General features: G+C 41.9%; 1 protein-coding gene across 1 annotated transcript in view; it reads right to left on the bottom strand.

Moving 5' to 3' along the window:
* Nucleotides 1-15,513: 15,513 nt before the first annotated feature.
* Nucleotides 15,514-27,745, bottom strand: part of LOC124606868 — a 231,354-nt gene continuing 219,122 nt past the window's right edge. The window contains exon 13 of the mRNA XM_047138956.1: nucleotides 15,514-15,886. Within this exon, the coding sequence (XP_046994912.1) occupies nucleotides 15,711-15,886 (176 nt within the window). The 3' untranslated portion in view covers nucleotides 15,514-15,710. The remainder of the gene's footprint in view (nucleotides 15,887-27,745) is intronic.

Here is a 27,745-nt window from a genome sequence, read left to right as displayed (position 1 = left end):
GATATTGCACAGGGCCACGCTTACAGGAAGAAACGCAGCAGCAGAAATTAAACTTAGAGATTTGCTTACTGGAATCGGACTGCAACTTACAAAATCAGTTCTTTAATGGTTCATAATTAATAATTGCTGTGGTTGATAGTCTGAAACCAACTACATCGCAGATCCGTTAACTGAACAGCACATTACGTCGTGGTATTCACTGACGACCAATTTAATTATATATTGTCTTATCTGATAGCGTGGAACACAGCATTTCGACCGGGTGACAGTGGTTAAATATTGTGATGTGGCCACCACTAAAACCAAAATTCTCTTCCGTGACCTTTCGACGGCCCGCTACGACTCTCAGAGAATTGTTAGGGCTAGGTTCAAAGAGCTAGCCAAACTTGTGTTGTGCAACAGTTGTCGGCAAGTCGCCTGCAGGGAGCTGTAGACGATCAGACGGATGCAGATGATCAGAAAACAGTTTCCTATATCTCTCACCCATGAGATACAATTGCTGGCGTGTCAGGGACCCCATTTCATCCCATGTAAACATTTCCCATATGAGAATGCCGCACGTACAAAACTAACAAAGAAGCGGTACCAGTTGAGGACTTAACCGACTGACGCAATTTATTCAATGTCTGCTGCGCAATAGACGATGTTTGTCACTCTAAATTTAAAAAAAAAACGAGCCGGTGGAGAATGCAGAAAAATAGCCTCCCCAAGGAAGTGTGCTGGCTCTGATATTATATGAAATACATACCAATGATCAGCCATTCAGCTACGGAACCCGGTCCTTCACCGATACAGATGACACAGCTGTCGTTCCTCAACTAGCGACATTTGAAGAAGTAGAATCCAAGCCAACGTCTGTTACCGAAGAACTTGCTACCTCCTATGACGACTATCTCTTGAAACCCTATCTGGATAAAACACAATTGAGTGCACTTCACCTCTGCAATGAGACAGGAAGAAAGCTGAACATTACCTGAAGAGAACTCATTTTAAATCACTCGGTTGCCCCCAGTATCTTCGGATAAAACTAAATCGCGTCTTAGCTCACAGACAACACTCTCGTCTGCAAACTGAGAGGAGCGCAACCTACTCCTAGCGTCCTCCACACATCCGCTCTTGCTCTTTGTTTTCCCGGCGCAAAGTACGTCGCTCGAGTCTGGTGGAATTCTGCACTTGCTAATCAAGTTGATGTGGATCTTCCTCAGACATGCCGGGTAGTCACAGGGTGCCCAAGACCAACTACAGTCAATAAGGTTTTTTCATTCATGGGAACAGCGCCTCCAGACGTAGCAGCAGAGATTAAAGGAAAGAAGCACTAAACAGATCCAAGGGCATCCATCATTTGGAATTCACGTTTATCCATCACGAGTGAAATTCAGAAAAAGCTTCCTCCTCACAAAAAAAAAAAAAAAAAAAAAAAAATGGTTCAGATGGTTGTGAGCACTATGGGACTTAACAGCTGAGGTCATCAGTCCCCTAGAACTTAGAACTATTTAAACCTAACTAACCTAAGGACGTCACACACATCCATGCCCGAGGCAGGATTCGAACCTGCGACCGTAGCAGTCGCGCGGTTCCAGACTGTAGCGCCTAGAACCGCTCGGCCACCCCGGCCGGCCCCTTACAAAAGCACCAATTCCAATTTCACCAGAAGCTCGCCCGAACTGAGCTGTGGAGAACGAAGTCCCCTGCAGAATTACGGGCAGAAAAGAAAAGCTACCATCTGGCTGTCTTTTTCAGTGCGGAACCCGGCAGACCTCAACATGTACAACACTAATTTGAAGAAGTGGGGTATGAGTGATGATAAGCTTCGTCAGTGTGAGACAAGGAAGGACTCCGAACACTTGCTTGTTTGTTGTAATCTGAGCGAACCCTGTGACAAAAAAGACTTGCTGCTGCCAATGAGTGTGCCATTCTGACTGCTGAAGCTGGACTCACACGTGTAAAATTCTCTCAATCGTTATACAATGTTATGTTTTTTGGAATCGTACAAATGAATAAAAGACGGCTTCAAATGTAGCGAAAGCCGAATAGACAGTGTGTAGGTACACGATGAAAGACCCCCAGGATATCTTAAAGTTGATATTTATTAAGAAACAAAAAATGAAACACCGATTGACCAGAATAGTTGGCAAAGATGTTAATTATTAATACGTGGTAAGGCGCAGACAAACGAAAAAACATTCATTCAATTATTTGTACAATTTTTTGTTTTTACTCGTACTCTCTCCTAAATAGTAGGACGATAAAGATGTGCAATTTTAAATATGAAGTATTACGAGTTTTATACATCTTGTGTGTGCATGAAAAACAATAGTATATTGAACGACGGAATCAAGTATTTTTTATTTATTGAAGTGAAGACCATTTAAGGAGGATTTTCTTGATTATGACAAGCGCCGGTGTCCAAGGAGTCAGCTACCTGCTACTACAATTGAAATGTAAGCGAAATCCGATAGCAAAAACAAATTCAAATAATCACAGAACATTTCTAATAACGCAATCGTATTATGTCCTACAAAAATGTGTCTTCATACGCATATTCAATAATATTTAGTAGTAATATTTTATTTTTATTTACTTCTTATTAATACAACACTACTAGCGACCTGTATGACTTCAGGGCACCTATTATGAGTAGTGTTTGTTAACTATTGTTATAGTAAGAAATTTCTATGACATCGTTATGAGTCATAAAAACTAATTGTCTGTATTTTATGTTTGCATGAATCACGACGGGGAGCAAGTATTGCAAAAAGGCAAAAACTGAGGAGAAATTTTGGAAAGGAATAAGAACTGGACGCACGTTACGTAAAAATTTTCAATAGTAAGCTGTTTGTTCGACGTAGCAAAGGTAGGACGGCTACGTAATTTGCTTGCCTGGTTACGCTTGGTAGCGCCTCTTTTGAAGTAGATAGAAACCTTTTCCTCATTATTCCCTTCCTTGAATTTTATTTGCAAAAAATTTGCAGAAATTTTTCAGTGCGATACACATTGTCAGTAACACATAAAGAATTGTCACAATAGTTTGCACATCATAATTGACGTAAAATAGGCTTTGACGTCACGTAAATTACAATTGTCAAGCACAATAATTAGCATATGAAATTTTAACATTTTTGTGAAATTTCTGTTTTTTGCATATTCAGACAATACGGCAAAAAAATATACGTTCATTATTGATAGCGACACCGGGCAAGATGGCGTAGAATTGCGTGATCGCACAATGAAGTTCAGGTGCCATGCATATCTACTGCAGAAAGTTTAAGTATATCAGACATGATCGTCGCGGGTGTGACAAATGATAGCGACGCTCCACAGCAGAACAATCTTGATGACACAATGTTTACAGCTGACGAGACAACGCCACGCATCTCCCAGAGCGACATACCGCTCATGAATGAAACACTGGAGAGCGATTCCAATATGAATTTTGACAACACGTTACTAACACCACTTGATCACAAAACAAACATTAACTTGGGAAGTACAGCTGACTGCAACCGCAGTCAGCACTGAAGCACTGCTACTGCATTTGCTATCTAACACAAATGCGAAATTTGATCGAAAATGCAAATAAATATTTAACACAAAACAACCTGTTTATGAATCAGTCTAAAACAATGAATGTAGTATTTCAGACCAAGCATAGTGAAAATTATAATATAAATGGAAAGACTATTAAAGAAGTAACCAGCACAAATTTTCTAGGAACTATAATAGACAAACATTTGGTATGGGGGGAGCACATAGATGCACTGTGTAAAAAGATAAACAAACAGATCTTCATCATGCATAAAACAGCTAAGACTGTGGATGATAAAGTCCTCAAATCAATGTATTATGGACTTGTCTTCCCACATTTGTCTTATTCAGTACATATGTGGGGAAGTGCACAAGCTGGCTACTTAAAAAGAATATTCACAATTCAGAAAAGGGCAGTGAGATGCATTGCAAAAATACCACCAAGACAGACCTGTAGGCAAGCTTTTGTACACTATAATATTATGACAGTATATTCACTGTATATATACCAAAGCATAATGGCGGTAAGGTCAAGCGATAAACACCTCCTAAATAAAGATGTACACAAACACGGTACAGGAGGAAATGAAAATTACTACATGATAAACAGAAATCTAAAACTGTCTATGACTGCCCCTGAAGAAGCAGGCAAAAGGTTTTTTATAAACTCCCCAAAATCATTAAAAAAGAAACAGACCTAAAATGTTTTAAAAATCATTTGATACTATATCTCACAGAGAACTGTATATACAGTTTGACTGAATACTAAGATGGTGTTTAAATATGTTATATCATTACTGAAATGTACCTTTAAAATTATCATTTCTGTATGTTGTTTGGATTTGTGTGTAAATATAATGTGAAACATGTAATACCTTTGTATACTTATGGACTATTTCTGTTTAATTATTTGTTTCATTTATATTTAATGAAATCAAGTTTGATGTTAATAGCCTATTGTACGACACGCCCAATACTCTCAGCTGGATTTTCAGCTGGAGTCCATGGGCAAAGAATAAATAAATAAACAAATAAATAAATAAATAAATAAATGAAACAATATGAACACCAATTTCAGTAATCTGACACAGGATATGAACATGGTAAAACAGCGACAAAACACTGTTACACAAGATCTAAATGCAACGAAGCAAGAGCAAAAACAAGTACGGTATTCAAGGAGTTGCAAGACACGGTCTCTCAGAAATTCGATGACTTAGCGAAAAATTTTCGCACTGAAATCGACGAAAAATTTAATGATATGAAAACAAATGTAAAACATGAAGTACTTTCTAACGTTAACAGTAGCGAGGTTAAAACAGAAGGTAGATCCTTTTTAATGACTATCACGAACTAGTAGAGCAACAGGTAAAGAAAATCACAGACGCAAACACAAACACTGAAGCCACACAAAACCAGTTGGTTTTGACAGTAAAAAAGGTAACCATTGTCATTAAAAAACTAAATAAAGACTATGAAAGTGTACGAGGTGCGGCTAGAAAAAAACTGGACTGATGCTGGAAAAAACATTTATTTACAATTATTTACAATTTCATGTTATCTCCTTCAATGTACTCTCCTCCTCGGTCTCTACACCGCTCCATACGAATTTTCCACTGTTCATAGCAATGCTGCAGATCATTTTCGGTAAGTCCATACATTACTTCCGTCGCTTTTTCTTTTACTGCTTCAACAGTCTCAAATCTAGTTCCTTTCAAAGCTGACTTGACTTTCGGGAAAAGAAAAAAGTCACAGGGGGCCAAATCAGGTGAGTAGGGTGGATGATCTAAGATGGGAATGTTGTGTTTTGCCAAAAACGTCTTCACTGACAACGCACTGTGAGCTGGGGCATTGTCTTGGTGAAGGATCCATGACTTTTTTCTCCACAAATCGTTCGGTTTTCTCCGTACTCGCTCACGTAGGGTAGCCAGGACGCTAATGTAGTAATGCTGATTCACTGTTTGTCCCTCTGGCACCCAATCAATGTGCACAATCCCTTTGATGTAAAAAAAACAATCATCATTGCCTTGAATTTCGATTTTGACATTCGTGCATTTTTTTGTCGTGGAGAACCAGGAGTTTTCCAATGCCTCGATTGGTGTTTAGTTTCGGGATCGTAAGTAAAAAACCACGATTCATCGCAAGTAATAACATTTTGTAAGAAGGTGGGATCACTTTCAATGTTTTCCAGGATGTCAGAACAAATCATTCTTCAGCGTTCCTTCTGTTCAATTGTGAGAAACTTTGGAACCATTTTTGAACACACTTTGTTCATGTTGAAACTTTCATGAAGAATCTGCCTAACACTTTCCTTGTCAACTCCTGTTAACTCAGACACTGCTCTGATTGTTAAACGGCGATCTTGTCGAACAAGTTTACCGATTTTTTCAATGTTTGCATCAGTTTTTGCTGACAATGGTCTGCCAGTGCGAGTGTCATCACTGGTGTCTTCGCGGCCATCTTTAAATCGTTTAAACCACTCAAACACTTGTGTTCGCGATAAACAATCATCGCCGTACACTTGTTGTAACATTACAAACGTTTCACTTGCAGATTTTCCTAGTTTGAAACAAAATTTGATGTTAACACGCTGTTCTTTCTGTACACTCAACATTTTCCGACGCACAGACAAAACGTCAACTACTTAAAACAGACGCCACGGGCAGACTGAGTGCAGGAGGCAGATGAAAATCGAGCAGTAGGCGGAGCAAGAGTCACGTGACAGGCCACGCGACTTTCAGCCTTATTGCATTCGTTTTATTGTTTCACCAGTACTAGTCCGGTTTTTTTCTAGCCACACCTCGTATCTCTAGCTGTAAAAGAGCCTACTTTAAGGGTAGCAACATTAGAAGTTGACTCAACATATGCTAAGAAGGAGAGAGGATCAGTGAAAATCTGAGTGATATCATTAGTCAAGCTAAAGCAGGATGTTAGTAAAGGTAATACCATTGCAGAGAAGTTGTAAGTTATACACAGATGTAGTAGAGAAGGCTATACAGAAAAAAGAAAATGAAATCGTGAACGAGGTAAACACTAAACTACAAGCCGCGGAAGATAGGATCCACAATCTTTTAGAAGAAAATATTAGCGGATCTCAAAATATGCATGTAAATAATACACAGGCTGCAGTGAACAAAACGCAACCTGTCAGTATTTATCCACAAATCGTCACAAGTCCCACAGCAGGTACTCAGTGACAGTTGTAGAGTGCCAAATGTAAACATACCCACAACTGAACAATCACCATCCGGACTTCAAGGTAGTTACAATAACAACATAAACACGACTGAAAATGCCACATGTCTATCAACTATTTTTGTAGACGAAGGTTTGCTGAGTCCTGGGATATATGTAAGGTGATGTGCTTTTATGGGCAATTGAAATGGCCGTGCTTTTATGGGCAATTGAAATGGCCGAATGTTGCAGCACTTATATCCTATATGTAGCCTCAAGAATAAAATAGACCAGATGCTAATAAATTAAAAAGACGAGTATGAAAGTGAGCCTGATATACTGTGTTTCTCAGAACATCACGTTATGAGTGGAATCCACATGCTACAGATTGAGAACTTTAGTTTAGTTACTCATTACTGTAGATCTGTTATGGAAAAAGGTGGTGGTGTAATATTTATAAAAAATAATATAGTGTATAAATCCCTAGATTTAAGCAAATACTCTGATGAACAACATTTTGAGGTGTGTGGCATCGAGATAACAGCAGACAGTGTAATTGTTATTGTTCTGGCTGTTTACAGGGCACCTGCTGGAAATTTAAATGTATTTCTAAGACAAACTGAATCACTTCTGTCCCACCTATGTAAGAAAACTAAATCTATCATTGTTATGTGTGACTTCAATGTGGACCTTTTAACAGAAAATAGAAACAAAACAGACTTTGAACATTTAATGTACTGTTTCAATTCAGTACCAGTGGTGGACACTCCAACTAGAGTAACTGCCAGCTCTAACACTTTAATAGATAATGTATTTGTCGATAAGGATATTTGCAATAATTTAACCATGAAAAATATTGTAAATGGTCTCTCTGAACATGAAGGGCAATTTCTCACTCTAAACCAAATGAATGTACAAGGAAAAGAAAATTTCATTTGGAAAACTTTTAGGATTGTAAACAGACACACCACTGAAACCTTTAATCAGCAATTACAGCTTGTGGACTGGTCTCCTGTATATTCTACAGTTGATGTTAATTCAAAATTTAATGTATTTATCAAGGAAGTCACAAGCCTTTTTGAAGAAGCATTTCCTAAAAAATCAGTCAGAGAAAACTTGTTCGAATGCGGAATCAAGCCTTGGATTACTAAAGGCATCAAAATCTCTTGTAAAACAAGAAGAGAACTATATGCTGCAGCCAAGAGTTCAAATGATAACAGTAGAATTACACACTATAAAATCTACAATATAGTTCTGAATAAGGCCATTCAGGCTGCAAAGAACATGTGCTTGAAGGCAGAAATTGACAACTCTAACAATAAAGTAAAAACTATCTGGAAATTTGTAAAGAAGAAAATGGGGAAAATGCAGTTTGTAGTGAAAACATCCAAATAAAAAGTGAGGGTAATCTTGTTAGCGACCCAAAAACAATTGCAGACATGTTCAACAACAATTTTTTTAACAATAACAGAAAAAATAGGTTTACAAGGGTCCATGAAGCAAGCCATCAGTCTTTTGAAAGCTAGAGTACCTGGTTCAGTACAACACACGAAGGTGAAAACAGTCACTGTTCAACAAATTGGAAGAGTTATTAAATCCCTGAAAAGTAAAAACTCAGCTGGAATTGACAACATTTCTAACAAATTATTAAAATACTGCTCCAGCCATGTAAGTAAAGTCCTTTGCCACATTTTTGATGCGTCACTTAAGCAAGGAATAGTTCCTGAGAGGCTTAAGTATGCAGTTGTAAAACTGCTGTATAAGAAGGGGGATAAGATGGATACTGCCAACTATAGGCCAATATCACTACTGACAAGCTTTTCAAAGGTTTTAGAGAAACTAATGCCTGCCAGGATAGTTGAGCAAAAGTCAGTTTGGATTTCAGAAAGGTTTGTCAACAGGAGATGCAATATTTGCATTTATTGGCAAACTCTTGGAATCTATCAGCAAAAAACTGAAAGTGATTGACATATTTTGTGACCTAACAAAAGCATTTGACTGTGTAAATCACCAAATTCTTTTACAAAAAGCTGCACATCTCGGTATAAGTGGTGCAGCAGGGAAATGGCTTGACTCATATCTGTCAAACAGGAAACAAAAAGTCGTAGTAGATAGTCAAGATGGTGTCGCATTATCTTCAGAATGGGGCACCATCGCATGTGGAGTGCCGCAGAGCTCAGTTCTGGGCCCCCTACTTTTTATTATATTTATAAATGATCTCCCTCTCTGTAAGGAATATTGTAGATTCACCATTTTCGCTGATGACACTACACTACTTATTGATAATTCAGTAGATAAACTTGAGGTAACAGCAAATAAGGTTTTAAAGGAAACGGTGAACTGGTTTAACATTAATGATCTTTCTTTAAATTACTGTAAAACAAATTATATTCAGTTCCACACAACATCCAAAGATGAGGAAATAGTAGTAAAAATAGGTGAGCAGACAATAACCAGGGTAGATTCCTGAAAATACCTAGGCTTGCATATTGATAGCAAACTGAATTGGTCAAACCACATCTTGGATCTGTGCAAAAGACTAAGTTCAGCAACATACGCATTGTGCATTGTTTCTTCTTATAGAAATATGGAAACCATGAAGTCAGCATATTATGGTTACTTTCATGCAATTATGGCACTTGGAATTATATTTTGGGTAAATCAGTCACTGGCTAAAAAAGTACTGTGTGTACAAAAAAGAGCCATAAGGATCATGTGTGAAGTCCATCCTAGAGCCACATGCAGGAATCTACATCTACTGCACATTATACAGGGTGCTTCAAAAATGACCGGTATATTTGAAACGGCAATAAAAACTAAACGAGCAGCGATAGAAATACACTGTTTGTTGCAATATGCTTGGGACAACAGTACATTTTCAAGCAGACAAACTTTCGAAATTACAGTAGTTACAATTTTCAACAACAGATGGCGCTGTGGTCTGGGAAACTCTATAGTACGATATTTTCCACATATCCACCATGCGTAGCAATAATATGGCATAGTCTCTGAATGAAATTACCCGAAACCTTTGACAACGTGTCTGGCGGAATGGCTTCACATGCAGATGAGATGTACTGCTTCAGCTGTTCAATTGTTTCTGGATTCTGGCAGTACACCTGGTCTTTCAAGTGTCCCCACAGAAAGAAGTCACAGGGGTTCATGTCTGGCGAATAGGGAGGCCAATTCATGCCGCCTCCTGTATGTTTCGGATAGCCCAAAGCAATCACACGATCATCGAAATATTCATTCAGGAAATTAAAGACGTCGGCCGTGCGATGTGGCCGGGCACCATCTTGCATAAACCATGAGGTGTTCGCAGTGTCGTCTAAGGCAGTTTGTACCGCCACAAATTCACGAAGAATGTCCAGATAGCGTGATGCAGTAATCGTTTCGGATCTGAAAAATGGGCCAATGATTCCTTTGGAAGAAATGGCGGCCCAGACCAGTACTTTTTGAGGATGCAGAGACGATGGGACTGCAACATGGGGCTTTTCGGTTCCCCATATGCGCCAGTTCTGTTTATTGACGAAGCCGTCCAGGTAAAAATAAGCTTCATCAGTAAACCAAATGCTGCCCACATGCATATCGCCGTCATCAATCCTGTGCACTATATTGTTAGCGAATGTCTCTCGTGCAGCAATGGTAGCGGCGCTGAGGGGTTGCCGCGTTTGAATTTTGTATGGATAGAGGTGTAAGCTCTGGCGCATGAGACGATACGTGGACGTTGGCGTCATTTGGACCGCAGCTGCAACACGGCAAACGGAAACCCGAGGCCGCTGTTGGATCACCTGCTGCACTAGCTGCGCGTTGCCCTCTGTGGTTGCCGTACGCGGTCGCCCTACCTTTCCAGCACATTCATCCGTCACGTTCCCAGTCCGTTGAAATTTTTCAAACAGATCCTTTATTGTATCGCTTTTCGGTCCTTTGGTTACATTAAACCTCCGTTGAAAACTTCGTCTTGTTGCAACAACACTGTTCTAGGCGGTGGAATTCCAACACCAGAAAAATCCTCTGTTCTAAGGAATAAACCATGTTGTCTACAGCACACTTGCACGTTGTGAACAGCACACACTTACAGCAGAAAGACGACGTACAGAATGGCGCACCCACAGACTGCGTTGTCTTCTATATCTTTCACATCACTTGCAGCACCATCTGTTGTTGAAAATTGTAACTACTGTAATTTTGAAAGTTCGTCCGCCTGAAAATGTACTGTTGTCCCAAGCATATTGCAATAAACGGTGTATTTCTATCGCTGCTCGTTTAGTTTTTATTGCCGTTTCAAATATACCGGTCATTTTTGAAACACCCTGTATATTGTCTTTGATGTGCTTCATAAGGAAAGAAAAATCCATCTTTAAGCTGAATAGTGCATATCACAGTCACAATACTAGAAGGAAACATGATATCCACTATGAAGAGCGAAATCTAAGTATGGTGCAGAAAGGAGTCCATTTCAGTGGCTGTAAGATTTTTAATGTCCTCTCTTCAAGAATTAAGTGTTTGGTAGATGGTTATCTCTTGTTTAAAATAACCTTAAGGCAGTTCCTATTGCAAGGATCATTTTATACAATAGAAGAGTTCCTGAACTACAGTGTTTAACATTTCTTGTATTGTAAATTGCAAATTTATGCCAAAATTTGTATTTGTAATACCGAATATTTTTATTGTAAACATATATTTTGCAATATTTATTTCTCTGTAACACTTATTATTTTGCAATCCTTATCTATCTCTAAAATGTATTTTTTGTAGTGAGACCTAAGTTACTGTTTACTGTTTTTGTTTTATTTCATGTATTACCATAAATTCTGGCCAAAAGCTTGTAAAATTGACACTTTCCATATCCTGTGATAATGTCAAAACATGGATCACCGGAACAAGAGATAAGTAAATAAATAAATTTCCTCGACAAATACTGGCCTGAGGTAGTTCGTGAAAGACTCAGATGTGAGGTTTTCAACCCTCCACCATTCTATGAAAAATATGGTAGCCTACAAGGATACTTTGAAAAATACCAGAACAAGACACGCTACTGGACGAACCCTGTATCACATGCAGATGCATTAAAAAATTTGAAAAGTCGTTTACCATTGCACATTAGTCACAATGCCAGAGCACGGCACTGATTGATTCTATCGACTTAATCTATGAGGAAAGATCTGTGCCCAATAGAGCAACAGAAAATCAGGCACAAAAACAACATAGTTATGTAAATCAGTCAGTAAAATGTGATCTAAACATACAGCAAGGATGGTACACACAACAGCAAAGTTAAATACCCAGAGGTAATGAGTATGGTAACAGGAATGGAAAGAATAAATGATTTAAAAGAAATTTTCAAAACAACAGGGGTATTTCAACCCACGAATGAATTACATTTCACCATCACAAGGCCCTATGCTGAAGATGAACAGAAACAGTCAGCAGCAGCAGTGGTCGGCGTGCGGCAACAATGCCATACCTTACGTTGTACCGCAGCTGATCTTTGGACAGCAGAATAACTTCACAGCAGCGAATGACACAAATTGGCGAAATACACATACAGTGCAACTAACTGCAATTACTCCAAGTAATGAACTAAACCACACTACGCTGCCAGAGGACACCAACCGGTCGTAGTTAAGCCCCAGGTTATTGACCTCTCAGGGAGTGAGGCCAAAGCAAAACTATAAACATGTTTCATCAGGTTTGACAAACAAGGTGACATCAAGGATGATTTGTATCAGCGTGGGTTAGATATAGTTGATAAAGTCAAGAAAGAACAAGTACAAGCAATCATTAAGGTGAAAATATTTGACACACAATTTTAGATACAGGTTCAACTAACAAAATGGCACATACATTTTTTTCTGAATTGAAGAAGAGAGGCACATTCCCAACATTTCCTGTCCAAAATTGCAAGGTGCAAACTTCTACAGGCAGTAAGACTAAATTAGTTAAACATCAGGCACTTATTCCAGTACAAAGCGAACATTTTACAGTGAAGTGCAACTTTCTTATAATTGCCTTATTGGCATGGACCCATTTAGAACATGCAATACACAGACTAACATGGGTAGTAGTAAACTTTTCTATTGATTTAGTCAAAACACCTGATGAAAGTAACAAAAACAAACCAGAGTCAAATGTAGTACTACCATATTCCTTTCCAGCTGTATATTTCACAAACAAATTTCATACTGAACAAGGAGCAAACACTGAGGTTAGTTACAAAATGGTAGAGCAGAAACTAAGTGAATCACAGGTACTAAATGAGATGCAATGACAAGAACTTCCTAACTTGTTATTTAAGTATGCCAATGCTTTCAGTAAGGAGCCAGGAGTAATCAAAGACTATGAATATAAATTTGAAGTCTATCCACATAAGACATTTTGGGTAATGTTGTATCCTATTCTATGGGCAAAACGAGAGGCAGTAAGAGAAGAGATCAATCATATGATTAAATGGAAAACTATACAACCTTCATTTTCACTCTATTGTAGTCCAACATTACCAGTAAGTAAACCAGATGGTTCTGTAAGATTAGTGCTTTAAACAACAGGGAGCCAAACCGCATCTTACTAATAAACTCCTCTTCACCAAACTTGTCCTCCATATTTTCCATGAAAAACAGTGGCTTTGTGGCGGTGAATGTGTCCCCATCCATCCTAGTACAGATGAGGTAACGGAGAAAAGGTTTCAGCCCAAGACGGTGAGCCTGGCCCTCGTCCCATGCTGTAACCAGGGAAGGGAAGGCTGCCAGGTCATACGAGACAGCATTTAAGGATCCTTCACCATTTGAGGAGACAGCCTTGTGAGAACGGCCAGATTTTTGCAGCTTGATACGCTTCATGCGCCAAGCATTCGCCCCGATACCACCCACTCCAACTAGGGGTTCTCCCCATGGGCGCCAATCAGCCACAGCAAGAGCCATCTGGCATGGCGGCCGTTGCCAGGAGTTCAGATGCTCCAATACGACATGCAACAACCACTCGTTGTCATACACAGGGAGGTAACAGCTCGGGTATCAGTAACGTGATCCCTGTGTTGTCAGGGGTTTCAGCCATGTTGGTACACAACAGCCCCATGTGCTGGTGACCTAGCAGGGTGGAAGGGGGCTACAGTGAGGAAGGGAGAGGTGAGAGGAATCCACACCATAGATGCTAGGGAGGGAGTTCTTCCCCATATGGCTCATACAAAAAACGGGAAACTATGAAGTGGTCAAACCTCAAGTGGGGACTGAAATCCAAAAATCCCAAAAGGGTGAAAGAACAGGCAAAAGGAACAAAATTTCAACCAATACAGGAAACCAGGGGAATAGCCAGGTCGACATACAGCAGAACGCCGAGAGAAGGGAATGAGGTGGCAACGGGGAAGAAGTGGGGATAGGTGCTGCTGCTCGCAGTGTAGTTTCAGCTCTCTGAGACTGCAGATGTGTGTGTGCAAGTTGTGCGCGAGTGTGTAGTACTGACAAAGGCCTTAATGGCCGAAAGCTATAATTGTGTGAATCTTTTTGTTGTGCCTATCACAACTCAGCATCTCCGCCATATGGTGAGTAGCAACTTTCCTTCTCTGATATTGTTACATTCCATCCTGGATTTTCCATTGTTTGGATAAAAAGGAATGCTATATTCCACAAATGTAATAATACCAGAATTATTTTACTTAAATTGAAATTTTCAGTTAACAAGAACATTTTATAAATACTTCCACTTAGCTGTACTCCATTGTTAGTCAGCACTGACTGCAGTAGCTGCTGGTAAACCTTTCGGGATGTGAGGCCGTGGTCCAAGAAACTCTTCTGTTCCTGACATTTCATCCAGGACTGCGCGGGACACCATCAGAGGTGCTTCTCCACTGAGTCTTGCTGACTTATCAGCAGCTATGTCGTCCAGTCATGAAAGCCTTCATTCACTGATTGCAGTGTTTTATATCCTCACCTTTCTTTTTCACAGTCTTAACTCATCAATTTACACCAGTAACCAAAAATTAGTTTTAATTCTTTTTACATGTATATTGGAACTCTGACTGTGTGTGTGTGTGTGTGTGTGTGTGTGTGTGTGTGTGTGTGTGTGTGTGTGAGTCCTGCAACTCTTATAATTTTTGTCTCATTTAATGTATTATCTACAATGGAAATATATGGGAGGGATGAATAGGAGCGCTTGTTTAATTCATGTGTCCATGTTTCCAAACATAGGAAGGGGAAAATGAACAAAATATTCCTGATTGTATGGATTTTGTACAGCAGTTGTTACACACTGATAATCTTCTACTTACCACGTTAAGTTACTTCAAGTGCTGTAATTTTGCTGCATCATTATTGTGAATCACTAATGTGGATTCACTCCTCTGTTGGAGATTCACAGCATCTCATACCTGATTTTATCTGCACTTACTTCATTTATATTTTGACTAGTTTGTATTTTTGGGCAATTCTCAATTACTTTTTTCATGTGTGATGTTTGTCTGGTAAAATTCTTTCCCTTGCTTGTCTCTATTGCAACAAACATCTCTCTGAATGAAGTTTACCTGTCTTCAATCAATGTTTAATTAATTTCTCTGTTTGAGCCCAATACCTTTCCTGTACTACTGTTGAGTAGTTTCATATGCAACCAATAGTAGTTAAATGCAGCAGGTTTAGGCTTACTGTTAATTTTATTGCATAATAAATTAATACACCACATCAATAAAAATTGCTTGTTAATGTCACAAAAATTGAAAGTGATAAACAGTTTGAGAATAAGCTGATTGGCCACAGCTGTTAGTGTTAAGATTTTATTCTTAATATGCAATATTGAATTTGAAAGCATGAAAGTAAATATTAAACTATTTACTTTTCTAATGTTTTTCTTTTTGTACATTTACAGTTTTTATAATAACAGAAACATAAAATTGGTATTTTTATTTTGCCACATAAAAAGTTTTGGTTTAAAAACTATTGTAAACATATGTTTTAATAAATAATTAGTTATATTAAAAAGGTAAGCTTTAAAATATATTTTTAAAATTTAACTGCTTTCCCACTTCACTGTTTCAATTGTTTATCTTCTCCATTTTCCACCACTGTCACCATAAACCTCTGACTATGTCTCCATTTATTTCCATTTGCAAGTGAATGGCTTGATGATGCAAGAGATGGTGGAATACTTGAGTCCTCAGCAATGACTGAAAGACATCTTGAAGCCTCATCTGGACTTCCCACTTGAAAACAAAGAAAATGTTTATATTATCTATTTAACAATGTTTATCGCATTAACTCTTGTGACATTCTGTTAAGATATAGTCTTTCCTGCTTATTTGTGTTACAAACACTAAAAAAACCATGACTCTAAGAATGTGCTCTAAATATATTGTGATAAACATCTTTCATATGTACATCTATAATGCCATGCTAAGACACTTAGACAAGTGAGGTTAAACAATAGACTACTGCAGAAATAAAAACAAATGAGCAAGTCTCTACAACACACTAAAATCTCAGACCTAGAATGTTCAACAATACACAAAATATAAAATGCTAACTTCATATGTTTAGTTATCACATCAGTCCTGGTTTGGATGTTACTGACTGCTGAAACATATCAGGTTGCAAGTCTGGTATGCATCACGGCCTTCTCCAATTCAAAGCAATACTACCCAGTGAATGCAGTTAGTGTGTGTGTGTGTGTGTGTGTGTGTGTGTGTGTGTGTGGTTGGTTTGCCTGGCACTACTGCGAGTTCATGTGAAGACTGAAAGACTGCCCAGGAAATTTAGTGTAGGATGAGAGGAAGTGTTCTTCCAATAATATATTTTTAACTATCCATATGGTGTTGATATCCTACCCCTTGTCAATTGAAAAATGAGTGTGGATGATAGTTGAATGAAAGATGCATTTATATGGACGATGAACAAGAAATGGCAGGTGAGCAAACTGGTTTTAGACTGAAGTAAACTGCACAACAGTTGAGTACAGTGAGGTGAAGAACATCAAGGGGTGGCTTGAGCAGTGCATGAAGGACACAGAGTTGGCACACGCACAGAGGGACAGCAGTTATACATATACAGTGGCAGGTGTGCTTTGTACTTATTCAGCTCTATTTGTCACAAAATTTGCTATGGAGACAAAGCGGGTTATGAAAAGACGAAATTTTAGAAACAACAGTAGATAGGCAGGAGCCAATGACAGCTTATAATTTGAATGGTAGCAGCCCTTCATTCAATAACAGTGGTTTGGCTAGTAATCAGGAGGTTGGGAGGATATAATGACACCTGCAGCAAACACAGTAATGTTTGTGAAATGGATGGAAGGCCAGATAAGCATTATGGAACAAAGTGGTGAGCAGATAAGTCAAGAACTGGAGCAGCATTTAACAGAAAGGACAAAAGAGCTTAGGCAGAACTTGGAATCCATTAAGGAAGAACTTTGAATCCATTAAGGAATAATTTGGAGGTCAGGTTATTCAGTTCAAGACTGCAGTATCAAAGCAAATACAGACTTTTCATAAGGGTTTTCAGAACAGGACTAACGAGATTATAAAGAGATCATGGAGCATAAGTAGATGCTAAATTTAAGTTACTGGAAGATCAATATCTACAACATAAGGAGCACCTCCAGAAGCAAGTAACTGCAAATACAGTAAAATGTGTAGCCTTAAAATCTCATATCATCAACCGAGTAGCATACCTTTAGCAAATAATGTTTTCCATACTGGTAACCTGTTAATAAGATGTAAACAATTTTAGATTTGACATTGGAGGTGATGCTTAACACACTGATTTTATTAAAGACTAGTTGCTACAGACAGCTGCACTCTTATATCAGTATCTTTGTTACGAGTAGTGGCAGTAACTAAGTAAGATACTCTACATGCAATAACATCAGCTGCCCTTGCATGTCCGCCTGTTTGGGTAAACATAGCTCATGATGTGCTCCATGCTGTCCCCCCTTCCAAGCTGTTCCAAGACGCGGTGCTTCAGCATGTGCAGTGTCAGCACTTGCATGAGCTGGAGTGCGCATATATGCATACTGCTGTTGATGTAACTATACATTATATAATGTGTACTTTATACAAAAAGTACTGTAGAAGTATCAATTAAACACAATGAAGATTGTATAAGCATTTTAGTCATTACTTTTAGTCTTACCACATGGCACATATCAACCAATAAAACCATTTTCATAAATACGATAAAGATCAAAAGCCAAACAGTAACTAGCTTTTTCAAAGAGTGAATACTTTTCCCTTATTCACTTAATGTTCTACAAATCAGTAAGTATCTTGTACTACAAATTATCAAAAGCCTAAGAGTAAATAGCCTTCTCAAAGATTTGGATTGGTTTTGTTTTGCTTTGGGAGTGGGGAAAAAAAAAGACTGGAGTCATACATCCCCAAGTCAAAAATATAGAACACGAAGACAGAGAGGAGTTAAAAAACGACCATACATCTGTCCAAACTGACATAAGAGAAGACAGATAAAAACAGGGACATAAAGAAAGGGCTAAAAAAGATACCATAGAGAAACTGAGGACAAAACTAAAAATTAAATGGCTTTCGCCATATTGCTTTGGCGGATAAAAAAGAAAACGCAGTCGATAGCCCACGTGTCGTTTGCTAAAATGGCCATTAGCTCAGATGGCAGAGCTAAGCACAAATGTAAACAGTTAAAAAAATGGGCATTCAGTCAGGAAATGATGGATAGTTAAAACTTGGGCACAATGTGTACAAAGTGAAGCAGTAGCGCCACTTATCAAATGACGATGGCAAAAAAGGCAGTGTCCAATATGCAGCTGAGTTAAAATGACCTCCTCCTGGCGGGAGGGCTGAGAGGAGGTCGTCCAAGCCACTGGGAGAGGCTTAATAAGCTGAAGCTTATTCCTGTGAAGGGAGGACTATTGGCGATGGCAAAGGGACAGAGATCATCGGAGGGAATATAGGAACTTGCAGACTCAGGTATGAGGACTACAGCCTTGGCAGCAGTGTCAGCAGCCTTGATTCCTAGCAGACAACATGACAAGGAACCCACAGAAGCATCACACTGGCTCTACCAAGAGTGAGCAAGTGACAGTTTTCCTGGACTCGTTGCACTAAGGGATGAGTGGTGTACAGTGCACATACTATTCGAAGGGTGCCGAGTGAGTCTGAGCAGAGGACACAATTGAAAATCTGTGTCACTAGATGTATTCTGTGGCCTGATACAGGGCAAAGAGCTCACCTATAAATACTGAGCAGTGTGCTGCAAGATGAAATCAAAAGACACAGGTGCCAATGATGAAGGCACACCCGAGTCCACAGTCGGTCCGAGAGCCATCAGTGTGTGCAAAGGTACTATCGTGGAGTTCCATGCAAAGGTCATGAAACTGAGGGTGATAGACCGAGTCTGGTGAAGTGTCTTTAGGAAGCAAATGAAAGCCAAGGTTAACATGGGACGCTTTGCGAAGCCAAGGTGGTGAAGGGTTCACACCCATTTGGAAAGTTTCAGGTAGTGTGAAGTTTTGTTTTAGGCACAAAAACAACTACGGTCATACATTCCCATGTCAGAATCCTAGAACACAAAGAAAAAAAAAGGAGTTAAAAACAACTACACATTAAGCCCAATTGATGGAAGGAAAGACAGCTAAAAATAGGGATTTGAATAAAGGTCCTTAAAATATGCCATAGAGATGTGGAGATCCTGAACTAAAGATTAAATATCCTTCTCCATGGTATGATGGATAAAAAGTAAAACATGGTTGACAGTCCCCACATCATTCTCTAAAATGACCGATAACTCGGAATGCAAATGTAATCAAGAACGTAAGTAGTTACAAAAATGGCATTCCATCAGGAAATATTGAACCATCAAAGGTTGAACACAAAGTGGTGGGGGAGCACCACTTGACAAATGGCGATGGCTAAAAAGACAGTACCCAATACAAAACCTAACTAAAATGATCTCATGGCAAGAGGGCTGAGAGAAGGTTGTCCAGGCAGCTGGGAGAGGCTTAATTCCATGGATCTTGGTCCCATAAAGGGAGGACCAGAGGTGATGCCGAAGTGACACCACCTGCTGACAGATAGCAACACAGACATCAGAGGAAATGGAAGTACTAGTGGGCCAAGGTAAGAGGACTGCAGCCTTGGCAGCAGTATCCGTGGCCTCATTTCTCATCAAGACTGATGCAACCAGGAACCCACATAACATCACAGTGGCTCCACAAAGAGTGAGCAAGTGACAGTGTTCCTGGACCCGCTGCACTAAGGGATGGGCAGTGTGCACCACACACAGACTTTGAAGGGCACTGAGTGAATCTGAGCAGAGGACACAATTGGAAAGTCTGTGTCATCAGATGTACTCCATGGCCAGACACAAGGCGAAGAGCTCTGCTGTAAAAACTGAGCGTGCCGGAAGCTGATACCAAAAGACAAGGTGCCAATGACAAAGGTACACCCTACTTCACTGTCAATGTGAGAGTCTTCAGTGCATATGAAGGTACTATCGCGAAGTTCCATGAGAAGGTTGTGAAACTGAAAGCAATAGAGTGAGGCTGGAGTAGTGTCCTTATAAGTGAATGAAAGTCAAGGTTAACATGGGCCACTTCAAGAATCCAAGATGGTGAGGGCCACACCCACCGGGAAAGTTGCAGGTGGTAAGTTGAGCCACCGTAGCAAGTGCCAAATGTGGACTCCAGGAGGTAACAGAGAAGATGGACTTGCCCCATACTGATGGTCAAACGAATCATCGGAGGAGGAGGCATAGGATGGGTGGCCACCCATGGCAGACAAACAGCATACATACCTGCTGAGGAGAAAGCCATGGAGGTAGACAGTGGGAGTTCCGCAGCTTCAGCATACAGAGTCCCAACATTACTAGTGTAAAAGGCGTCACTGGCCAAACAGATGCCATGATGGTGGATAGTGCTGAGATGGTGTAAGAGGGATGGACATACAGACGCATTAACAAAGCACCCGTAGTTGAGTTTCGGATGGACAAGGGACCGGTACAAATGGAGGAGCGTGGTTCAATCAGCATCCCAGGAAGCACCACTGAGGACACATAGGACATAGAGAAACCATGTACAGCAGGCTGCCAGGTAAGACACATGGGAAGACCAAGGAAGATTCCTATCTAACATGAGCCTCAGGAATTTCGTAGTTTCAACAAATGGAAGGGTAGCTGGACTAAGATGTGAAGATGGTAGGAGAAACCATTTGTGCCTCCAGAAATTCATACACTACTGGCCATTAAAATTGCTACACCATGAAGATGACGTGCAACAGATGTGAAACTTAACCAACAGGAAGAAGATACTGTGATATGCAAATGATTAGCTTTTTAGAGCATTCACACAAGGTTGGCGCCGGTGGTGACACCTACAACGTGCTGACATGAGGGAAGCTTCAAACCAATTTCTCATACACAAACAACAGTTGACCGGTGTTGCCTGGTGAAACATCGTGATGCCTCGTGTAAGGAGGAGAAATGCGTACCATCATGTTTCCGACTTTGATAAAGGTCAGACTGTAGCCCATCGTGGTTGCGGTTTATCGTATCGCGACATTGCTGCTCGCGTTGGTCAAGATCCAATGACTGGTAGCAGAAATGGAATCGGTGGATTCAGGAAGGTAATACCGAATGCCTTGCTGGATCCCAACGGACTCGTATCACTAGCAGTTGAGATGACAGGCATCTTATCCGCATGGCTGTAATGGATCGTGCCGCCACGTCTCGATCCCTGAGTCAACAGATGGGGACGTTTGCAAGACAACAACCATCGACGTTTGCAGCAGCATGAACTATCAGCTCAGAGACCATGGCTGCAGTTACCCTCGATGCTGCATCACAGACAGGGGCACCTGCGATGGTGTACTCAACGACGAACCTGGGTACACGAATCGCAAAACATCATTTTTTCGGATGAATCCAGGTTCTGTTTACAGCATCATGATGGTCGCATCCGTGTTTGGTGACATCGTGGTGAACACACATTGGAAGCTTGTATTCATCATTGCCATACTGGCATATCACCTGGCGTGATGGTATGGGGTGCCATTGGTTACAGGTCTCGGTCAGCTCTTGTTCACATTGACGGCACTTTGAACAGTGGACATTACATTTCAGATGTATTATGACCTGTGGCTCTACCCTTCATTTGATCCCTGCGAAACCCTAAACTTCAGCAGGGTAATGCATGACCGCATGTTGCAGGTCCTGTACGGGCATTTCTGGATGCAGAAAATGTTCGACTGCTGCCCTGGCCAGCACATTCTCCAGATCTCTCAACAATTGAAAACATCTGGTCAATGGTGGCTGAGCAACTGGCTCATCACAATACGCCAGTCACTACTCTTGATGAACTGTGGTATCGTGTTGAACCTGCATGGGCAGCTGTACCTGTACACGCCATCCAAGCTCTGTTTGACTCAATGCCGAGGCGTATCAAGGCTGTTATTACGGCCAGGGGTGGTTGTTCTGGGTATTGATTTCTCAGGATATATGCACCCAAATTGCGTGAAAATGTAACCACATGTCAGTTCTAGTATAATATATTTGTCCAATGAAAGCCCGTTTATCATCTGCATTTCTTCTTGGTATAGCAATTTTAATGGCCAGTAGTGTACAAATGGTTTTGTCAGTCGAAAAATGAAAGCCATTGTTGATGCTCCATGAGTAAAGATGATTCAAGACATTGCTGAAGACAACAATCAGTGAGACAGGTCCGTGGAGAACTGCAATAGATGGCAAAATCCTCGACAAAAAGGGAGCAGCAGATGTCCGATGGAGACACGACAGGCCATTATAGGGTTAAGGGCCGTAGCAAAGAGGACGACACTTAGAATGGAACACTGAGGCACACTGTTTTCCTGGCTAAAGTTGTCTGACAAGTCAGAACCCAAACACACCTTGAAAAAAAAAACACGGTCTTTCAAAAATTCCTGAAGGAAACAGGGCAGGTGGCCACAGAGCTCCATGTGTAAAGAGTATGGAAGATACCAGTTCTCCAGCAGGTGTCGTAGGCCTTCTCCAAATCGAAAAACATGGCCACAGTCTGGAATTTCCACAGAAAACCATTCATTAAATGTTGATGGTCAACTGCAGAATGGTGCGCTGGAAATCCACACTGTGCATTCGTTAGTAAATTGCGAGACTCAAGCCACCATACCACCTGGGCACAAATCATACACTCCTGGAAATTGAAATAAGAACACCGTGAATTCATTGTCCCAGGAAGGGGAAACTTTATTGACACATTCCTGGGGTCAGATACATCACATGATCACACTGACAGAACCACAGGCACATAGACACAGGCAACAGAGCATGCACAATGTCGGCACTAGTACAGTGTATATCCACCTTTCGCAGCAATGCAGGCTGCTATTCTCCCATGGAGACGATCGTAGAGATGCTGGATGTAGTCCTGTGGAACGGCTTGCCATGCCATTTCCACCTGGTGCCTCAGTTGGACCAGCGTTCGTGCTGGACGTGCAGACCACGTGAGACGACGCTTCATCCAGTCCCAAACATGCTCAATGGGGGACAGATCCGGAGATCTTGCTGGGCAGGGTAGTTGACCTACACCTTCTAGAGCACGTTGGGTGGCACGGGATACATGCGGACGTGCATTGTCCTGTTGGAACAGCAAGTTCCCTTGCCGGTCTAGGAATGGTAGAACGATGGGATCGATGACGGTTTGGATGTACCGTGCACTATTCAGTGTCCCCTCGACGATCACCAGTGGTGTACGGCCAGTGTAGGAGATCGCTCCCCACACCATGATGCCGGGTGTTGGCCCTGTGTGCCTAGGTCGTATGCAGTCCTGATTGTGGCGCTCACCTGCACGGCGCCAAACACGCATACGACCATCATTGGCACCAAGGCAGAAGCGACTCTCATCGCTGAAGACGACACGTCTCCATTCGTCCCTCCATTCACGCCTGTCGCGACACCACTGGAGGCAGGCTGCACGATGTTGGGGCGTGAGCGGAAGACGGCCTAACGGTGTGCGGGACCGTAGCCCAGCTTCATGGAGACGGTTGCGAATGGTCCTCGCCGATACCCCAGGAGCAACAGTGTCCCTAATTTGCTGGGAAGTGGCGGTGCGGTCCCCTACGGCACTGCGTAGGATCCTACGGTCTTGGCGTGCATCCGTGCATCGCTGCAGTCCGGTCCCAGGTCGACGGGCACGTGCACCTTCCGCCGACCACTGGCAACAACATCGATGTACTGTGGAGACCTCACGCCCCACGTGTTGAGCAATTCGGCGGTACGTCCACCCGGCCTCCCGCATGCCCACTATACGCCCTCGCTCAAAGTCCGTCAACTGCACATATGGTTCACGTCCACGCTGTCGCGGCATGCTACCAGTGTTAAAGACTGCGATGGAGCTCCGTATGCCATGGCAAACTGGCTGACACTGACGGCGGCGGTGCACAAATGCTGCGCAGCTAGCGCCATTCGACGGCCAACACCGCGGTTCCTGGTGTGTCCGCTGTGCCGTGCGTGTGATCATTGCTTGTACAGCCCTCTCGCAGTGTCCGGAGCAAGTATGGTGGGTCTGACACACCGGTGTCAATGTGTTCTTTTTTCCATTTCCAGGAGTGTATGTTACATCACCTTGCAAACTCAGCTGGTGAGAGAGATGGGGCAGTCGCTAGAAGGAAGGTTTTAGTCCTTACCGGGCTTAGGTATGGGTATGATGGAGGCTTCATGGTAAAGTCCACGAAAAGTGCCATCTGCCCAGATGCCGTTGTACGTGTTAAGCAGAAAGCACTTGCCTGCAAGAGAAAGGTGCTGCAACATCTGAATGTGGATGGCGTCTGGCCCTGGGGCAGAGGATCAGGATGAACAGAGCATGATCTAGCTCCCTCGTAGTAATGATGGCACTGTAGCGCTCATGATTTGGAGAAGAGAAGGGTATTGCCCAAGCCTCCTCTGCTTGTTTCCGATGGAGGAAGGCAGGGTGATAGTGGGAAGAGCTCAAAATTTCCACAAAATGGCGGCCCAAGGTGTTGGAGATAGCAATATAGTCCACAATGACACTGTCTGCTATTGTCAGGCCAGAAATTGGGGAATGGATCTCAGTCCCAGAGAGCCACTGGAGGTTGGCCCACACAACAGAGGAAGGGGTGGAACTGTTAAAAGAAATAGTGAATGAAATCCAGCTAACTCTTTTGCCATCCCATAGAATGCAATGGCACTTCGCTTGCATTTGCTTATAATGAACACAGTTTGCCATTGTAGGATGAAAGTTAAAAATGCAGAGAACATGCCTCCGTGCATGAATTGTGTCATGGCATCCCTCAGTCCACCATGGGACTGGGCCACAGTGTGGTGAAGAGGAATTGCAAGGAACGGAACATTCTGCAGCAGTAAAAATAACGGTTGTGAGATATTCCACCTGGTCATCACAGCTGGGGAAATCTTTTCTTTGAAGGTCGCCAGGGAGGAGTAAAGCTGCCAGTCTGTGTTAGTACGCTGCCATTTTGGTGTGCATGCTTGTTTGGTACGAGTCAGCAAACAGGTAGCACACAGCAAATGGTCGCTCGAGTAAGTGTCAGAAAGAATGGACCACTGAAGATGATGGGCAAGCTGGGAAGTGCAGAAACATAGGTCCAAATGGGAATAGGTGTGCAAGGAGTCAGAGAGGAAAGTAGGTTCTTCAGTGTTAAGGTGGAAGAGATAAAGGTAGTTAAGAAGACCTGCCAAGAGGGCATCTCTCTGACAGGTCTGGAAGAACCCCAAAGGGGATGATGCACATTAAAGTCACCAAGTAGCTAAAATGGGGGAGGTAGCTGCCCAACAAGCTGAAGGAAGTCTGCCTAGGTGACATCAAATGACGGAGGGACGTAAATGGTACACAGGGAAAAAGTCAGGTGGGGAAGGAAAAGGCAAACTGCAATAGCTTGAAAATGGGTTGTCAGGGAGACGGGGTGACAATGATCATCATCCCACCATGATGCCCTCTTGAGATGCTATGCCAACATCAGGGGGAAGGTCAGAACCGACTGGGAAGAAATATGAATGTTCAAAGAGGTCATGAGGGCACAATTTAGTTTCCTGAAGGCAGAGTACAAGGGGACAATGCAATGCTAAAAGCAGCCTTAAATCCTCTTTGTGAGACCAAAGGCCATGAACATTCCATTGGAGGAGAGTCGTGATGAAGAGATGGAGGGGTGTCACCTCTGCAGCTGCCTAGTGACAGCCTGCGAAGAGTCACTACTACAGGGCACAGAAGCAGGAGGATCCTGATCCATGGCGTCCATCGGCTTGCTTGTGCTCTCCGTCTCTGGAGTCCAATGCTGAAAAACTGTTGGTGGTGTGCACTGGCAACACAGAGGCTGGCCAGGCCAAGGTATCATGTGGTGATACCATCTAAGAGGATCTTTGAGTCAGCAAATGAGAAGACCGTTTGCCTTTGGTGGACTTCTTTGAGCCTTTCCAGTTAGAGGAAGACTCAGCTATTGTTTGACTGGAGGGTTGGAGGAAGTCTTCAAGAGAGTACTCTTTCTGTCGTATCAGTTGTGCAACTGGTGGCTTCGCCCCTTGAGGCAAGAGTTTGATGGCTTGTTGCACAGCTGGATGGGGATATGGCAATGCTACCTTGACACTGGGCGATTTCCCAACCTCAGAGCTGAATTGGAGGTCACATGTCTGCATGGCCACAACCTTCATGGAGTGAGGGGTGACAAGAACAGAACTATAGGTGTCAGACAGGAGAATACAGGGTTTGCAACCAGTCAGTAAGTTGTGAGAGACTGGGTAAGTCAATTTTTTCTTTACCTGAATCTCTTGGATAGCCCGCTTATTAAGACACACAGGACAATCCCGGGAGCTGGCGGCACGGCCAGCATTGCTGTTGATACAGTGGGGAGGAGGAGTCAGACAATCACCCTCGTGTGCATCCCTACCCAAGGTTACACATGTAGCTGGGTGTCAACAATCCATTCTAATGTTATCAATATAATAGAAGGAAACATTCCACGTGGGAAAAATTATATATAAAATCAAAGATGAGGTGACTTACCGAACGAAAGTGCTGGCAGGTCGATAGACACACAAACAAACACAAACATACACACAAAATTCAAGCTTTTGCAACAAACTGTTGCCTCATCAGGAAAGAGGGAAGGAGAGGGGAAGACGAAAGGAAGTGGGTTTTAAGGGAGAGGGTAAGGAGTCATTCCAATCCCGGGCGCTCCCGGGATTGGAATGACTCCTTACCCTCTCCCTTAAAACCCACTTCCTTTCGTCTTCCCCTCTCCTTCCCTCTTTCCTGATGAGGCAACAGTTTGTTACGAAAGCTTGAATTTTGTGTGTATGTTTGTGTTTGTTTGTGTGTCTATCGACCTGCCAGCGCTTTCGTTTGGTAAGTCACCTCATCTTTGATTTTATATATAATCCATTCTAATGTGTTTGAAATGATGAAACTGGTAGCAGCACATCAGGTTCAGTATGTACAGTTGGACTGTGATAATTTCATAGCCTGCTTTGATCTTGTATGGAAGCATGACTATCAAAGGTGACAAAAAGAGTGTTGGTGGGCATTAAGGAGGAATCTACCATTTTCATCACCCAAAGGATGGTAATGACAGCCTGATTAGAGAGGTAAGACTGGATTTCAGTCTCAGTTAGACCATCATGCAGCCTAATGTAAATTACACCATTGGAAGAATTCAGAGTTCTATGGACCTCGACAGAACAGGGTAGCCCTGGAGAAGCGAGACAGCAAGCAGTTGTTGTGCTTGAGAATCAGAAGTAGTCTCCAAAAGAAAAGCACCATTCTGTAAAGAAGAGCACGGTTTCACAGGGCCAGCTATTGCATCAACATCTTTCAGAGTAATAAATGGATTTACCATGGCGAAGCACTAACCGTCTTCAGTACAAGAGACCACCAGGAACTGTGGTGCAGCAGGAAGTTCTTTGAATTTTTAGCCTCATTACGTTTACATTTTGTAGATGTTGAGTATGAAGATGATTGACTCATTGTGAGAAAATCGTCCATGATTGCCAGCACCTCCAATGGTGCAATCCTTCCAACTGGGGGCCCCCTTCACAAGGGGTGCACCCACAATAGGTGATTGTTCAACACCTCAGGTCAC

This window comes from Schistocerca americana, chromosome 3, assembly GCF_021461395.2.
Source record: "Schistocerca americana isolate TAMUIC-IGC-003095 chromosome 3, iqSchAmer2.1, whole genome shotgun sequence".
Lineage (NCBI taxonomy): Eukaryota > Metazoa > Arthropoda > Insecta > Orthoptera > Acrididae > Schistocerca > Schistocerca americana.
This window is presented reverse-complemented; position numbering and strand designations above follow the sequence as displayed.